Here is a 16,489-nt window from a genome sequence, read left to right as displayed (position 1 = left end):
TGAGCAGTCAGAATTGTTAACTATAAATTGATATGCAATACTTTAATTTTCTAATTCCCAATACTATTAATTCTTCATAAAACATATGATGACATTATCGTGCCCATCCTGTAGATAGAAGGATTAAAATTATTTGAGTTTTGTTCATGGTCTCATGACGTAATAGGGAGGAAATTAAGAGTTGTGTTCAGTGGATTTGTATCCACTTTAAACTAATTTATACAGTCATAAAATAATATCTAAAAGCTTTTTCAGGACATAAATGAATTTTTTTGTCACTTTAGTACTTTATTCACTCTTCGTGGCATCATTAAATTCTTGCAAAGATGGCTTTATTGTGATGTGCTATATGGCAGGCTGGAAGCAAGGAAGTCAACACTGGTGATATGTGAGACTGAGATTACTGATGCTAATCAGTGGATTAATAGTTCAAAGTACAGACTAAAATAAGCCAGTCCCCAATTAATAATGACTAAGGCTTGAGAAAGATCACCTGGATAAGCAAACCCACTGATCACTTCAAATGGCCTCTAGTTATTTGTTTCAAGCTCTTCCTCGAACGCTTGGCAAAATACAACTAAAAAATAGACCAATAGTTTTTTCTTGTGCTGTCCTTCATAAAACACACTGCCTGATATATAAATCAAGCTATACGGAAACAAAACAAAACAAAAATATTGTCAGGGAGAATAAGGAGGAGTAGAAAAAGATTTTCTTAAAGTAAGAACATTTCCCAGCTCCCTCAAATTTCACACACATACACATACAACCCATGTATGAAGCAATTTCAATTTAGACTGTATATAGATTAATACACAAAATTTGCACAAAATATGTAGACCTAATTTATGAAATAAGAGAAAAAAACATGCTTGTTAGTATCACACCATTGACTAATTATGTGTTTTGGTGAGTAAAACCACAATGAAAAATAAGCAAATTTCTGACATATTCAGAAGCTTGTACAATTAGAGTTAAAGTTTGGAGGGGAGACTACCAGGGCACTCTCTTTTCAGGTTCATCTTCTCATAGTATTGGAGAGTCAATAAGGAATGGACAGCAAAGTCTACACACAGCTCATGACTGACCTCAAGTCTGAGGTAGTCACTAGCAGTGATAAGCTCCGCAATTTCCAGATGTGGCCGCAGATCAAACACCAATCTCCTGGTGCGCCCAGGGAACAGAAGCCCATACACAAATCTCTGTAGTCATGCTTATCACACAGTTATCACCATTAACGGCAGCATCTTGCCGAATGAAGGACAGTGATAAAAATCAGTGGGTGAGTCTATATATAACTAATCAAAGGGCCAGCTGATCATCAAGTCTCTTAAAATTTAAAGTAAGTGACTTTTTCAGACTATTTCATCCCTTCAGGGGTTAACTTGGAAGCCATTTATTCCTACAATTCTAATCCCTCATTTTAAAAAGTGTTGAGGGTCATTTCCAGTTCTCATCGGAGCTTTTGAAAAATTATTTCAAAAATCTGGTCTGTTTTCTAGATTTAATGTAGTTTTGTAGAATTAAAACATGTCAAGTGAGCACAATACAAAAAGAAAGAGAAAGGTTTGAGGAACTTTATAAAGTTTTAACAAAATTGACTTCTAATCTTTGAAACTGGTCAGACATTATACAAATTGAGCAGAGGCTCCCTAGTTATATACAAAGATGGATATTCCCCATTGAGAATTATCCACTTTGAGCTTGTTTGTTGTACAGGCTGAGGGCTGAGCTTCAGAGGAGCAACCGTCATTACTGGTTAAGATTACTTAATCTCTGTTATTTTGTAGCTACTTGAAAGGAGAAGCCATTCTTGAATTCACTCAAAGGCAGTTTCAGTATTAAAAACTACAGCATGTTCTGCAAAACAAAAACTGCATTTTGCAGAGTCAGTGATTGTGGAATTAGCCTTTTCAATCTCCCAACAAAGACCTCAATTATCTTTGTTGCATGAAATTATGATGTTTTCTAGGACTTTCTTTGGATGAAATCTTACAAATGCCCCTGTTTGTTCCATTAATCATTTGTTGAGAACTTGTATATCCTCTCTTGGGAAAAATATCTTTAAAAATCCCACCCATATTCTTAAAATTCACCCATTTCTCTGTTATTAAAATAAATACAGAGGGTCAAAAAATGAAAAAATAAAAATAAAAGAAACGCTTCCAGTTGTTAGGATGAAACTTTCACTGCCTTGCCTCTCATATTTCAGCAGGACATAACACATTTGATTCCATTTGGTGGCATTAAAATACATACATACATGCAACCTTCATACCTCTGGAAAGATGCATTCTGTACCCCTCTGTCCAGTACAAACATCTTAGTTTCTGTGCCTCTCATAGAAGCTGGTGCCATGGCAGATGAGTGGGTGGGGTACAATAAGCTGTATTTCTGCAAAGTGTTAACTCTTAGTCCCTTCAATTGAGATTTCTTTACAGCCCCCCATTTTTTTTCCTGTTCTTTCACATATTTGGTTATCAGTTCCTAGAATGTGTTACTTTTCCATTCTTTCTCTGTATTAAAACAAACAGACATTAAAAAAAAAAAAACTCCCAGTCCTAAATTCAAAAATCCTTTCTACTCACTTTTACAGATTTCATGTTACATTTAATGTCCATTAATGTTAATTGGACATTAATGATGGGGGCATAGATTAATGAGAAAGTTGGGAAACCTGTCTTCCTATGAATGTACCCACTGAAGAGTGAGTCAGTTCTAAACTTTAGTTGGCATCAACATTTTTTATGGGTGTGATGATTTGGCAGAATACTCTGAGTGATTAATTTTCTGTCCTCTTTGCTGCTTTCCTCAAGATTTAAATGTTAAATCCAAAATTCAGGGCAAACACTAGGCAGCTTACCACAGCATGAAAACATTTTTTTTTTTTTTTAAAAAAAGCAATAACATATTTACAAAATGCAAAATGAGAAAATAATCACACTGAACCTATTAAAAATAAAAACCAGAAACCTGCTCAACTGTCAGTGTCTGAAATAAAACTAAAACAGTACAAGTTTTAAAGTATAAAAAAATCCAAAATGGCTAATTCTAGCTGAGTGAGAGTTATAAAAATACTGAGCAAAATAAGAAATTATTTCTCCATTTAAGAAACTCAGCATGAGATAGTTATCACAGAGCCAAAGCTGATAGAACCTACATTTCCAATCAAGTTTTTCTGTAGGAAATGCTATTGTAATTTATTATTTATACTTCTTATTTCTCAAAAAGTAGGTTCCAGTGTCATTTTGCTTGAGTACACATAAAAGAAAGATGAGAAAATCTACTATACAATGACCTTTAACTTAATACAATATTACCAGAACACTGGAAAATTTAGAGTTTTCAAAAAGGGTAGAGAGAAAGCCATTTTCAAAGCTTGCATCAATGTGTTGAAAAAACCCCAACGTTTATAAATAACATTATTTTTTCCATCAGGTGACACATGTATATCAATTTTTTTAACCACATTAAATGTTTATTTTTTACTGAGGTATAGTTGATGTACAATGTTATAAGTTTCAGGTGTACAACATAGTGATTTACGTTTAAATTTAGTGATCAGAAAAGACTGAAGTAGGGACTTCAGTATGTCTTTGTAACTGTATAGAGTGAGACCACACAACTAAAACCCTGGATGGTCATTACAACACTTGGGATGGAGATGCAATGCAAGATGAATATTGGTTAGGAAGGGGTAGGGGAGAAGGAGTAGAAAGTAGAAGCAGTATGGAAATATATGAACAATGCGTGTCATCTTTAGGGGTCCCAAGAGCACTCTTTACCTGAAGCTTGAATGCTTCTCTAATTAAAATGGGGAGGTCAACACATAAACAGAAATTAAGGCATTTTAAAGGAACTTTTTTTATTCTATGTGTTCAGTTATAACCTGACTCATTTTGTTCACCAAAATATATTAAATACCTGTTATGTGGTTTATATGGGGCTGGGGTTGGGAACAGAGGAGGAAAAAGAAAACACCGCCCCGAGCCTCAAAGGGTTCACTGTCCAGTGGGAGAGACAGGTCCTTTCACTTTATATTATTGCAGTGTGACAGAGGTGGTAAAGGTGGTGAAGAGTTTATATTCTGAAGCCAGAATGCCTGGGTTTGAATCCTAGTTCTTCTACTTTAGATATGGTGTTAGGCAAGCTGCTTACACTTTGGTGCTTCAGTTTTCTTGTCTGTAAAACAGTGCTAAGAAAAGTGTAACCTCATAGTGTTATTATGAAATGTGCTATAATACATATAACGGCCTTAATGGTGTCTGGCTATGATTATTGTCCTTGTTATAATGGTGTGAGACGCAGCCCAGGATACATAAGTAGGACAGTCAGAGAGGGCTTTGCAGTTGAGATGAGATTTAAATGGAATTCTGAAGCAGTCTAGTAAGACTTATACAGGTGTGTATAAATGGTGAAAAAGTATGGACAGCATGTGCAAGCACACAGGGAAGAGAAGTCACTGAGAGTTTGAGATACTTGGAGAGGTTGATGAGTAGAATCTAGACTATACTAGGGAATTTAGAGTTTTATCCTCAAGACTTCCCTGAATGTTTCTGTTCTTTGCATGCTGGTCATCTCATTCTTTGTTTTCTGCAACAGTCCCACCTCCCCAGCCATTAATATCACTTCATCTCTATTCAGTTATATACTTGGCTATAAAGTCATTTTGTTTAAAAAACATATTTAACTAGGTCATCTCTATGTATAACAACTGCATTTTGTCCCTTGTTATTCTTTAGACTGAATCTAAATATTTTGGCCCAGTACTCAAGTTCCTCTTTCCACGTTCCAAAAATGCTATGCAAATTTACCTCTCTCTCCTTATAATGGCATTTTAGTAAGATCCAGCTTCCTGTTATTCTCATCTCCCTCCTCTCCTTGCAGATTTTATTCATCCCAATCTCTGATTTTGCTCAAGCAGTTTCCTCTTTGGAACTTCTCCCTGGATAAATTTTAATTTTTTAAGAACAGGGTCATCTGTGACCATCCTGAAGAAAAAGAAAGTTTGTCTGACCAAACCTCACACCATGTTGATAAGCTTCTGGCACCACAATCCCTTGGTGTTGACCTTCACAGTCACATACTTTAGACTTCCTTTCTCCCACTTCTCTCTCCACGTTGTTCATGCCTTCCTTGTGGGTGGAGATTTTGCCTTCTAGATACCTTACTTTCTAATGTATGTACAGTACATCTACAGTAACTTATATAACAAAAAGCCCAATAAATACTTGTTGGATGAATATATAACATGTAAAAATATCTTGTAATACAACCTTCTTAATAACATGCTAAGATTATTATTTGAAAGTCGCATACAGCTTTAAAGGTCAGCTTACAAGAGACAGGAAACTAAATTAGAGAATCAGATGGCTGATATTTACTAAGGTGTACATAGTTCACGTAGATAAGTAGAACATTTAAAAAAAGGTGTTGGAATTCTTTCACTTGAGTGACTTTTAAAATCGAGCTTCCATCATAAAAATGTAGGTGAAGACATGGAGGAATGGAGAATTTAGAGTAAATCCCTGGACATTAGAGTTTAGAAGGAGTGAAACAACCTTTTGTTCAATATCTATTGTGTACCAGTCATCACAAGACTGCTAACTTCATATAAATTATCTCACAAAATCTTTCCAACATCTCCTCCCATCAGAAGTAATGATCATGATGGCCATTTTGTAGCAAAAGCTACTGTGGCTCCAAAAGTTTAAGGACTCCATCCAAAATCTTACATCTAAGTGATGAATTTGGGATATGAATCCAGGTCTTTCTGACTCTAGAGCCAAAGTGCTTTGATATAGGCTTTCTTGTTTGCGTGTATTTAGAAATAGGTTAAATAACTTGACAATTTTGGACAGGTAACAAACTTTCTTGGTCTCAGTTCTTCATTCTGATTAATGATCTCTAAAGCTCTTAAAACTAAATCCTTGTGAAAAAGTGGCATCTGTTTTCTTTTTTTAAATCACATTGATTTAAGATCAATGATATTGAAAGTCAGGGAAAAAGTTGTGCGTATCAACAGATTAAATATTAACTATAGCAGGGACAGATAGTTGGAGTAAAGCAATTACTAACTTGCTATATCTTTATTATTTGACATGGTAAAATAATTATTACCTTTGAAATAAAATAAAATCTAATAAAAACAGGGAAAACTCTAGCATTTTAAGTGGTGAGCTAAGTTAAAAAAAAGTCAGTATCTTTTCTTCTTTTATATAATTTGGTAATCAATATGTAATAATCTCACATTTTATCTGGGGTACTTTTTGCTTAGGCTAGGCTATCTTAAAATGTCTTTTTGCATTCTACTCTAGATAAATATGCATGTTAGAGGAGAGTGACATGATTCTAGAACTACGTCTAGAGTCAATCACGTGTTGAGTATTTGCATTTACTTTTGTTAACCTAAGAGTAAAAGTAGCTAATATCAAAATGTGTCCAAGATGTTAAAGACCAGAAAGGCATTAATAAATATATGATACTCAACTATTATTTGATGTCAATAATGGTAATTTTACTAGACTCTCAAGCCTCTTCTCAATATTGTGCAACAAAGTATCATATATGTGAAAAAAAAGTCTAGAATAACACTTATGTGTAAGAAAGTTGAATATGATAATTATCATTAAAATTTCTCTCGTGTCCTGAGGAATCTAATTAAAATAAATGGGTTCCTTGGGTAAATTAGAACTGGTATGAGCCCATAACTTGGAATAGACCAAATGCAATGAATTGCCAATACACAGGAAGTACTCTGATCATGATCAGTTAAAACCTTTTTCCACGTATTGACTTCTTCCACCATTTGATTCTTGTAAAGAAGGAAGTTGGGTCAGTGCCAATAACTGAACATTTCTTCTCTCAAACATAAAGTCTCACTGAAAACTAGCTATATCTTCTTTTGCCTACAGGATTCTGAGCACCTTGTCACAGAACTTGGTTAGGTGAAATGAAAATCTTTATATCAAGCCATCAGTATGACAGAAACTCCAAGGCATGAACTGCCATTACATCTGAGGACATGTTGATATATTAATTTATACCTTAAGGGTTCATACCTGGCTGTAGGAAATGCTAATTAAAACTAGCCATTAGAGAAAAGAGACTCCAAGAAGAGATAAAAGTGAATTCCAAGTTACTTGAAAATATGACACAAGCATAAAAGAAAGACTAAGAAATACCATGGAGGCTGAAAGGCTGAAAAATTAGTCTTTTTTTTTTTTTTTTACTACCTTTTACAAGGGACTATGATAAAAATTCAGTTCTCTCTGGGGTCCTGTAAGTGAAAAAAAAAAATCTAATGAGCAGAGAATAGAATGGGGACCATGCTCTACAACAAGTAAGTCCAATGTATATTCTTAATATAAAGACCACAGCTCAGAAGTGTGTCTCTGTAGCACTTGCATTTCCATACACTAAATAGATAACTCTAGACTATAATTAAATGGCTCCAACTACAGGCTAATAAGCCACACACACACACACCCAAAAACTCACAAAATTTAAACACATAAATGGACACATAGCCTTTAAACAAAGTTGTTTCCTTCAGAAAACATATTTTGTTATAACACCAAGGAAATGTTTAAGGGCAAAAATAAAAGATGGCAACATGCTCCAAATACTTCTGAAGGAAAAAGTTATTGTGAAACCCTACAGATACGGATCAACAAACCAATTACCTATTTGTTGACCACACTGGTACTTATGCTAACTGGAGTCATATTCTTGTAAATCAAAGAGAAATTTAAAACTGTGTTTTTCCAACTGTAATTTTAATGTAGTAATCTAAGTATGTGGTGTAAAAAGTTAGTATTCAATAAATAAGAAGGGTAACTCATACCTTAAATTCCTCCAAGATTTTGTAATTTTTCCCATGATATTCACAAGAGTTTTTCACTTCCTTGCACTCAGGACAGCATCCATTGTGTTCCACTTTAGTACATTTTGGGTGAATTTTAGGGCATTCTGGCTGGTCACAAACAGGTCCATCCAGAGCACAGACACATGGACAGTTGGAATGCCCTGGGAAAAATCGTTCTCCCAACTTGTACACAAAGCCGCTGTCATCCACACACCCTTTCCCTCGATAGTCATCAAAAATCAGATTGTCATTACTGGAAGTCTGGTCACCTTCATCAGCAGGATAGTCTTCATGACTGATGGCAGCAGAGGTGACCAATCTGGGGATGACCAACAGAAGTATGCAAGCTTCATGAATATGAAGAGCCATCCCCCTCCTCAAAGGATTCTGGATGTTCTCCTAATATTAGATATACTCAGCTCCTTCCATGAGAATACAAGAGGGGCAGGCTGAAAAATAAATATTTAAAAAGAATAATTTGACATATATAAAGAGAATATAGATTCATTTAAACCCATGCTCTTAACATGTTTATTTGAGATCTATTTGGAAGCTACTAAGACCTCAAATCGACTAAGTCCATGCAACTATCTACACTTTATTATGAAGTTTGGACAGTTGATCCTTGGCAATATATGCATTAAAATTGTCCTTTATGGACTTACTTTGCCTAGGAATCTTCAGCTTAAATTTACCTTCTGAATTTCAAAGGTTTAGCTTTGTCTAAATTGTAAGAAGTGGTTTTACCGAGACTCAAAGGGTGATCTTACTAATAGTTACAAATAACTCGAGAATATTTGAATTCATGTTCTCTTTGAATTCACTGATTAATGAGTGACAGAATGTATATATGTTACAATCTAAAAGAAAACTCAGGAGATTAGTGAGAAGACATTCTACTTCTAAAAGAAAGGGAAGAAACCAACAGCTGAATTTAAATTATCACTGGATGCAGCTACTACAAAGGTCTTCCTACTTCTTTACGCCCATAATTGGAGAACAATGGTCTCAATATAGGTGAGTTGTTTAAGTGAACATGAATCTGGATTTTGAAACATAGTTAAGCAGGAAAATAGCACAACTATTCCACAGTGAATAAAAGAAAGAAAACTTTAAATAATAAATAAGAAAATGCCAGGTATTGAAAAGGATTTGTTAAAAATTTATTTGTACTATTGTCCACACCTTTATTTTACTCAGGAAGTAAGCTCCTAGTGGACAGGAAAGATGTATCTGTAAATTATTTTTACAGCAACCTGACTCTAATATTCATGTAATAAATACTACTTGAATTAATTCAATATAAAATAAATGACATTCACACACTCTTGAAAACATAACTGTTTTTTGACATGCCAAAGATACTTGCATTTAGGCAATTTGCATAAAAATGCCAGTGTAACTGTTTATTGAAGTTTCTTAAAAATAATAGGGTGTTGCCAATTCATAGGAAATATGCCATATTAATTTGGTGTTATTGACTCTTGTACACTTCACTTAGTATTAGTGCTTGGTGGGGAGTGTTGGCAGTGGGCTCTTATTTAAATTATCACAGTGACTAACTCATACAAAGCCTTGGGAAAACTGTGACTTTAGGGAGTAATAGATAAGAAAAGTGTAAAATAGTTCATTTGCCTATTTAAATGGTGCTGGCTTTATGCCAATATTACTAAAATTGTATACAGGACATTTTCAGATCATTTATAAATGTTATTTGTTGGTTTATTTTCAGATTATAATAGCAATGATAAACCATCGATTTTTAGTCTAACATATGCAGATAATTTTAAATAAGATAAAGATAGCATTAGAAAACTTCAAGAACTATTATACTTGCATTTTAAGTTAGATATGCAAATTCTAGTAATAATAAAATGAAAGGGAGTATATTCATGACCTCTTTTAAGAGAAAACTGCTCTCTAATATTAGAATTCCTTTCGGGTAGGTAATGATAAAGGAGATGGATTTCTTTTAAAATATGTCAAAAACAGTGAGTCATGACAGAACAAAAAAAAAGCAAACCTATAATTCTACTTGAGAAGCTGGAAGCTCCCTTTGACAAAGCATTTTTTCCCTTAAATTACTACAGAGCCCACAAACATAATACAAGCTTCTGAAAAAGCATAATTTTCCAATTAAAGCATGCATTTCCCACATATTTAGAAAGTTAATCTTAGAAGAAAAAGGAGCTATTGTGCTTTCTTATAGTTTTCTAGTAGTATCTGTCAATACATGCAAGATAAGCCATATAAAATACACATATCATTCTGTTTCAAAAGGACATAGAAAATGATCTCTTTGTAAGCTACAGGTAGGCATTAATGTGTCAGGTTAGGGTGAATGTAAACTTAAAGGTAAAAATAGGGATGTAATACCTACTTTATATAAACATTAAGCATGCTTTTATTATATGAAATATATTTTAAAATCTGCATGGAGAAAACAAGGTCTTTTCAGTATAAGAAAGTTATTTTTTTCAAGAGCATTCTTCTTAATTAAGCTACTCTAGTGCAGTTTAATATTTAAGAGAAGAAACATTAGAGAAATCAAAATGTTTATCTGAAGATTTTTAAATAAGTAAGAAAACATTGCTATACTGAGGAGCACTTCCCAGCTAAACTTTCCCCCCACCCCATATTGCTACATATGATTTTAAATGACTGCATCTATTTCTTTGAGAAAACAAACATAACTCATGTCATGAGATACACTTACCTAATCACTCTGGAGGTTAAATGGTGGTGGTGGGGGTCATTGACCAATAGAAACTAAAAGATCAGGTATGTTTTAGAAAAGCAGTTTCTTTTTAATTATCCAAAGAATACATTTTCAGGCTTGAATTAAAGGCAATCCATTCTACCTCCCATTTCAAAACACAGTCAAGAAGCAGTCTCCCGCCCTTCCAGAGAGAAACACTGCAGACACACATAAGAAATATGCTTTGGATCTGTCTTCAGAATTCAAAGCAAGAAGCAATGCTGGTCCTATAGCAATCCAGACCCCAGTAGCAGAATCATGTTGAACTTATTTTTAGCCTTTTCCCAGATCCTTCTATGAAATTTCCCGGCTGATTACGCCTCCTCCACACATGAGTTCACTTACACAGTGTTTGATATGGCAGTAGAGGTGATTTGGCTAGGCTCTGAGGATCAAAATCAGCGACAGCATGCTGTAGCTTAAAACCCACTCCGCTGGCAATACCGTCAGCATCATCCACGATATGTTGCTTGAATCCCCTCTTAAACACCAGAAAATACTAACTGTGGACGTGAAGGAAAGGAGCAACTTTAGCTGGGTTTCTGCATCACTGAGAGCAGTTTGCAGACTGCTGATTTGGAGCTCATTCTGCCGGCAGCTGGGAATTCCTCAGCACCACGGACAGCGCCAACAACTGGCTTCTGAGCCGAGCTCGGTCGAAATCCGAGCTGCTCCTTTGGACCAGGCTAGAGCGTTCTCTAAGCAGTCGCACTTTATACAGTGGATGCATGCATTGGGAGGGGGAAAGGCATTTTACGTGCAAGATACTTACTTGCATTGAGACTACGATTTTTTTTTTCTTCTCATTTTTTATTGTAATTATACTTAATGCATTCTCCCATGGGCTTCAGAGATGAAAGTTCTGGAAGAGCCTAGCATTTAGACTTAAGCCATCTGCAGTCTCTGATTATTATTAACAGATAAAGTGTAATCATTGTTAAAGAATCTGTGAAAATGTATGCTCCCCAATTCTACTTGACCCTTTGCTTACAGAAAGACTTTCCCTGTGCTACATGATTAAACTTCAGGTCTTCCTGCAGTTTAGATTTGATTTTTAAAAAAAGTAGCCTGGTTCTCCTGCAGTTTGTTTTGTAACATTCAAAATCAATCTGTAATTCATCTAGTCTGTCATTAGGCGTCATTGTAAAGCTGTTTCTTCCAAACTGCTAGCAAAGATGCTCTGTCTCGAAATTCTTATCAAAAGGAGAAAGAAAAAGACCCAGACACAAATAAATGAGCAGAAAGTTTTTTTTTTTATTGGTAACAGTAATGAGCACTAAAATATATGTCCAAAGCATGTTTTAAAGCAAATTGTAAATGTCACCTGCTGGCATATTTAACCAGATATTTACTGGTTTGGGACTATACAAGGCATTTTCAAGCCTTAAAGGGAATGCCCTCCACAGTGGGATATGCTGACCATCAAGACCACGTTCGAATGGTGCCGTCGGAGTCTCCAGAAAACAGAGTCTCTCCATCATGAGAAAATACGACCGTGTGAGCCTCACTCTCGTGGCCCATCAATTTGTGGATCTGCCCTGATTTAAGATCCAGTAAATGGATAACCCCATTGCCACTTGCTTGAGCTAAAACTTGACCTGACAGAAAGAGGGAGGGAGGGAGAAAGAGGGAGAGAGAATGAATATCAAAGTTTTATTTCAAGCAGTCACAGTTTATAAGCAACAGAATATACAGTTTTGTTTCAACTGTAATTCAGATTCATTTTACGTTAGATGTCAGTCATTAAATATGAACTAACTCCTGGCTGTATAGGAAATAATTCCAGTTAAAATTAAGATATGCCAATGATTAGATTATAAAATTTTTAAATGCTCTATCTACTTTATATGCAGAGGTCATCAAATGCCCTGCTAGTCTCCTTATATTTGGGATTAATAATTTTGAGAAGATGAGATTGAAAGCAATTAAGCAATGAAGCTTTCTTTTTTCAAGTGAATTATTTCTGAAAAAAAGTATTAAAAACTAGGATTCAAAATGTATCTAAGGCAAAGATATATATATACATATATACATGTATACATATATACACATACACATATATACATATATACACACAGTGGGTAATTTATAACTTAAATTTGTTTATTATACTTAAATTTGTTTAGTATACTAAATCACTACTTAGAACTAATAATATACATTTATACTTTAAAAATTGTGGTACTTATTAGCACAACAAATTGTTTTTGGAGTTGAAGTGAAAATAAATACCTCCATATCAAAGATGTCTTAGGTTTTTTACTCTAATTTAAAATTCAAAATTCTGTTAAACTAAAATTTTGTGTCATAAGAGAGCTAAATACTGCACAGAGTATTGTCATAATATTTATACCATATATTTGTGAGTTAATAATTTCCTTAAAGTGAAAAACATATCAGCAATCCCATTCTAACTAATACTTTTTTTTTTTTTTTTTTTTTTTTTGCGGTACGCGGGCCTCTCACTGCTGTGGCCTCTCCTGTTACAGAGCACAGGTTCCGGACGCGCAGGCTCAGCGGCCATGGCTCACGGGCCCAGCCACTCTGCGGCATGTGGGAATCTTTCCGGACCGGGGCATGAACCTGCGTCCCCTGCATCGGCAGGTGGACTCTCAACCACTGCGCCACCAGGGAAGCCCAATACTTTTTATTAAAGAAGTCCAGCAGCAAACTATCAGGGAATTTGGAGGTAAGTAAAAACAACAGAATATGTCTACATAAGTATGTGGGTTAAATAAATGACTTTAGTACTGTCACTGGGATTATCTAATCATACTTAGAAGGCATATAATATTATCATTCCAGTAATGCCATTTAAAATTCATTAAACTCTTTCAACACGTTAGATACTGGATTTAGTACCTAACATATATATTGATGATTCCATATAATCCTTACAATATCTAATGATAAAGAAAATAATATTAACTCCATTATATAGGTGAAGAAAGAGAATCCTGGAAAGGCTAAGTAACTTGCTTAAGATGACACCCTAGATACGGAGGGAGCTAGCATTTAATCACAAACACTTTGAATCCAGAGCCTGGGGTTTTAGTCATTTTTTTCCACATCCAGCACAGCATTTTTATCAGTGATGCCTTCTTGACAGATGTTAAGTAGGTGATATATTGTTAAAATAGAATTTTTCCGTTCCATAATAAAAATTCAATAATAATATTGCCATAAAAGTCACAGTCAAATATTTAATCAAGAATTATAACCCAAATTGACATGAATATCTCTAAAACAGAGAAAAGTTATAAAAGTAAAGTTAATCATGACAAATATGGCCTATTTGCAAACCTTTATATCTACTGAGCTTCTTCATTTAGAACAAAGCCTGACACAGCAAAGATCCTTAGGATGGATTAGAGTGTCCAAAGCAGCAGATGTGAATATTTATTATAAAGCCCCTTCTACTAAGTCTTTGCCGACAGAGGCATTACATGTGGATTACACTTCCAGCCACACATTGTAGGCAATTGTTGTTTGTGACTTTCCTAAGAATGAAATAACTTTTTTCTTGTATTCTTCACACAACTAGGAAGGTGGTAAATATCATTTTCTATTTTTGAAAACAAAACCAAACAGAATCAAAGCCTGTAAAGAAAAAGGAAAGAATTTAGCTTTTAAACCATTATCTTTTGTTGGAGTCAAATCTGTAAAAGTTTTAATTGGAAGTATTTATGAAAGTCCTCTGTAATTCCTGAAAGCTTGTTCAATAAAATAGAGAAGATGATAACATTGGAATTTAATGATAGGGATTATATAATTCAGCAGCACCGTGCCTCAGGTATCTAAAAAATGTGTCTTTGTTAGAACAGATTTGAGTCAGCAAGTTTATGGTGAGGTTTTCAGGTTTACTTGAACTCATTTTCAAAAGGCTGTAAGATTGTGTGTGTGTGTGTGTGTGTGTATATATATATAAAATCATGTTCATCTCTAAATATTGGATTATTACATGGCATATAATGTCTGACCCCAAAATTAGTTTTACTAGGATCTGAGATGCTGAACTCTTTCTAGGTTAGAAGATTTTCAAAATTACTTACCAGGATGTGTCAGTTACTACATTAGTATCTGTTGGTGTGAGAGACAGAGAGGTGGCACTCTCAAAAGAAAAAAATCACAGTATGACTATTGGTGACATCTCTACAAAGCAGAGTATTAAGAGACATGTGCATAGTTATCTTTCTATATATCCTGATGATTGGCAATAAAAAGTAAACTACAATATGAATCATTTGTCATACCAATGTCACAGTCTTAATGACAAATTTCGGAAGAATAGAAGATGTACCTACATCAAACTTGGTCAATGGAATTAAAATATGGTAGACATGAAATTTTAAATAGTACTATGAGGATTTATGAAAACTTGTACCAACAATGTTCATGTTAAAGTGAATAAGCCTCTTTCAAAATAGAAATATAATTTATTTTTTATTTCACATTTTAAAATTTTATAACATTTTAATAAAATATTAAACCATTATAACATTTTAATAAAATTTTGTCTCCTAACATGCAATTCCTGAATAGATTATTTAAAATGTCATTTAGCATGGTATTTTAAGAATAATTACTAAATTATAAATGCACATATTCCACAAATATCACATGGATTTAAAGTATATTATTAAAAAACATAGAATAATATAGTTTGCCAACACTGATTTAAAAATAAAATAGCCAAATTGGTTCATAAAGGTATTTAAAAATATAAATATCTCAACATGTATTAAGCAAAAAAGAAGCAAGTCTTTTATTTTTTTGCAGTACGCGGGCCTCTCACTGTTGTGGCCTCTCCTGTTGCGGAGCATAGGCTCCGGACGCGCAGGCTCAGCGGCCATGGCTCACAGGCCCAGCCGCTCCATGGCATGTGGGATCTTCCCGGACCGGGGCACGAACCCGGTCTCTCATCGGCAGGCGGACTCTCAACCACTGCGCCACCAGGGAAGCCCAAAGTAAGTCATTTTTTATATAACATCTAAGTTATCAGGATTCCCAAACTTTTACAGAATGGGAAGAAAGTAGGCAGTCTGGGGAGAAGATTGATATAATTTTATAACTGCTATTCTTTTATATAAATCAGTAAATATCAACAATGAGTGATTATAACTGTCTTGATCCACACATCTCTGAAAAACTTAATACTTGTTTTTATCCATCAAGACTTCAGAATAATCTCTTGTTGCTTAAATCAGTATCTTGTTTGTTGACCAATGAGTTTGAATGAGGATAACATGTATTACTATCCATTTTACTCTATTGGATTAATTTGCTAACTTCTTTTGGCTAAAGAAGATAAGCACTAAATTTCACCTTCACTCAAAGTATTGCTCTGCTATTGGATGAGTGAACAAACCTTTAAAAATTAGTGTTTCACTCAAATTTTAGTTCTAAATTAACTTATAATTTACTTAACATAATAGAGCTTCTTTATACTCTGTTTTAAAAAGTAATTTTTTGAAAAATGTAGGTTTAATAATATCTTGAGCAAAGCAGTCTCAATTGGATTTGGTATAAAACTTGAATGTTTGAATCTCTTGAAGTTTATAAAATGAATTAACCCATGGAGATTGAGTGGTAACATTTTATCTGGGTATATGTAATCATTTTGGATGAACCAACAAAAACTGGAAACTCATTGTATTCTAACAAACTGTGCAAATAAAATATTGGCACTTTTTCAAACTAAAGAATTTAAAATTAATTTTAGATAACTTACATGTGTGAAAATTCAATTTGAGAGTATACACCTAAAATACCCAGGAGTGCCTGAATCTTTTAACACTTACCTCCTAACCTAGACAAATCCTTAAGTTTAGGAATTCTGCATATTACCTACTACTGAAATATTT

The 16,489-nt window shown here is 34.2% G+C and overlaps 2 protein-coding genes and 1 long non-coding RNA gene across 3 annotated transcripts in view; 1 reads left to right on the top strand and 2 right to left on the bottom strand.

The window, feature by feature from the left end:
- Positions 1 to 8,722, bottom strand: part of VWC2L (von Willebrand factor C domain containing 2 like) — a 154,013-nt gene extending 145,291 nt beyond the window's left edge. Inside the window, exon 1 of the mRNA XM_079924916.1 lies at positions 7,847 to 8,722. Coding sequence (XP_079781042.1) covers positions 7,847 to 8,236 — 390 coding nt within the window. The 5' untranslated portion in view covers positions 8,237 to 8,722. The remainder of the gene's footprint in view (positions 1 to 7,846) is intronic.
- The window catches only part of LOC307187796, a 197,691-nt gene extending 185,532 nt beyond the window's left edge, over positions 1 to 12,159 (top strand). The window contains exon 3 of the long non-coding RNA XR_013828704.1: positions 12,032 to 12,159. This is a non-coding gene — a long non-coding RNA (uncharacterized lncRNA). The remainder of the gene's footprint in view (positions 1 to 12,031) is intronic.
- Positions 11,990 to 16,489, bottom strand: part of SPAG16 (sperm associated antigen 16) — an 885,716-nt gene continuing 881,216 nt past the window's right edge. Inside the window, exon 16 of the mRNA XM_079924326.1 lies at positions 11,990 to 12,223. Within this exon, the coding sequence (XP_079780452.1) occupies positions 12,048 to 12,223 (176 nt within the window). The 3' untranslated portion in view covers positions 11,990 to 12,047. The remainder of the gene's footprint in view (positions 12,224 to 16,489) is intronic.

This window comes from Stenella coeruleoalba (genome assembly GCF_951394435.1).
Source record: "Stenella coeruleoalba genome assembly, chromosome: 6".
NCBI lineage: Eukaryota > Metazoa > Chordata > Mammalia > Artiodactyla > Delphinidae > Stenella > Stenella coeruleoalba.
This window is presented reverse-complemented; position numbering and strand designations above follow the sequence as displayed.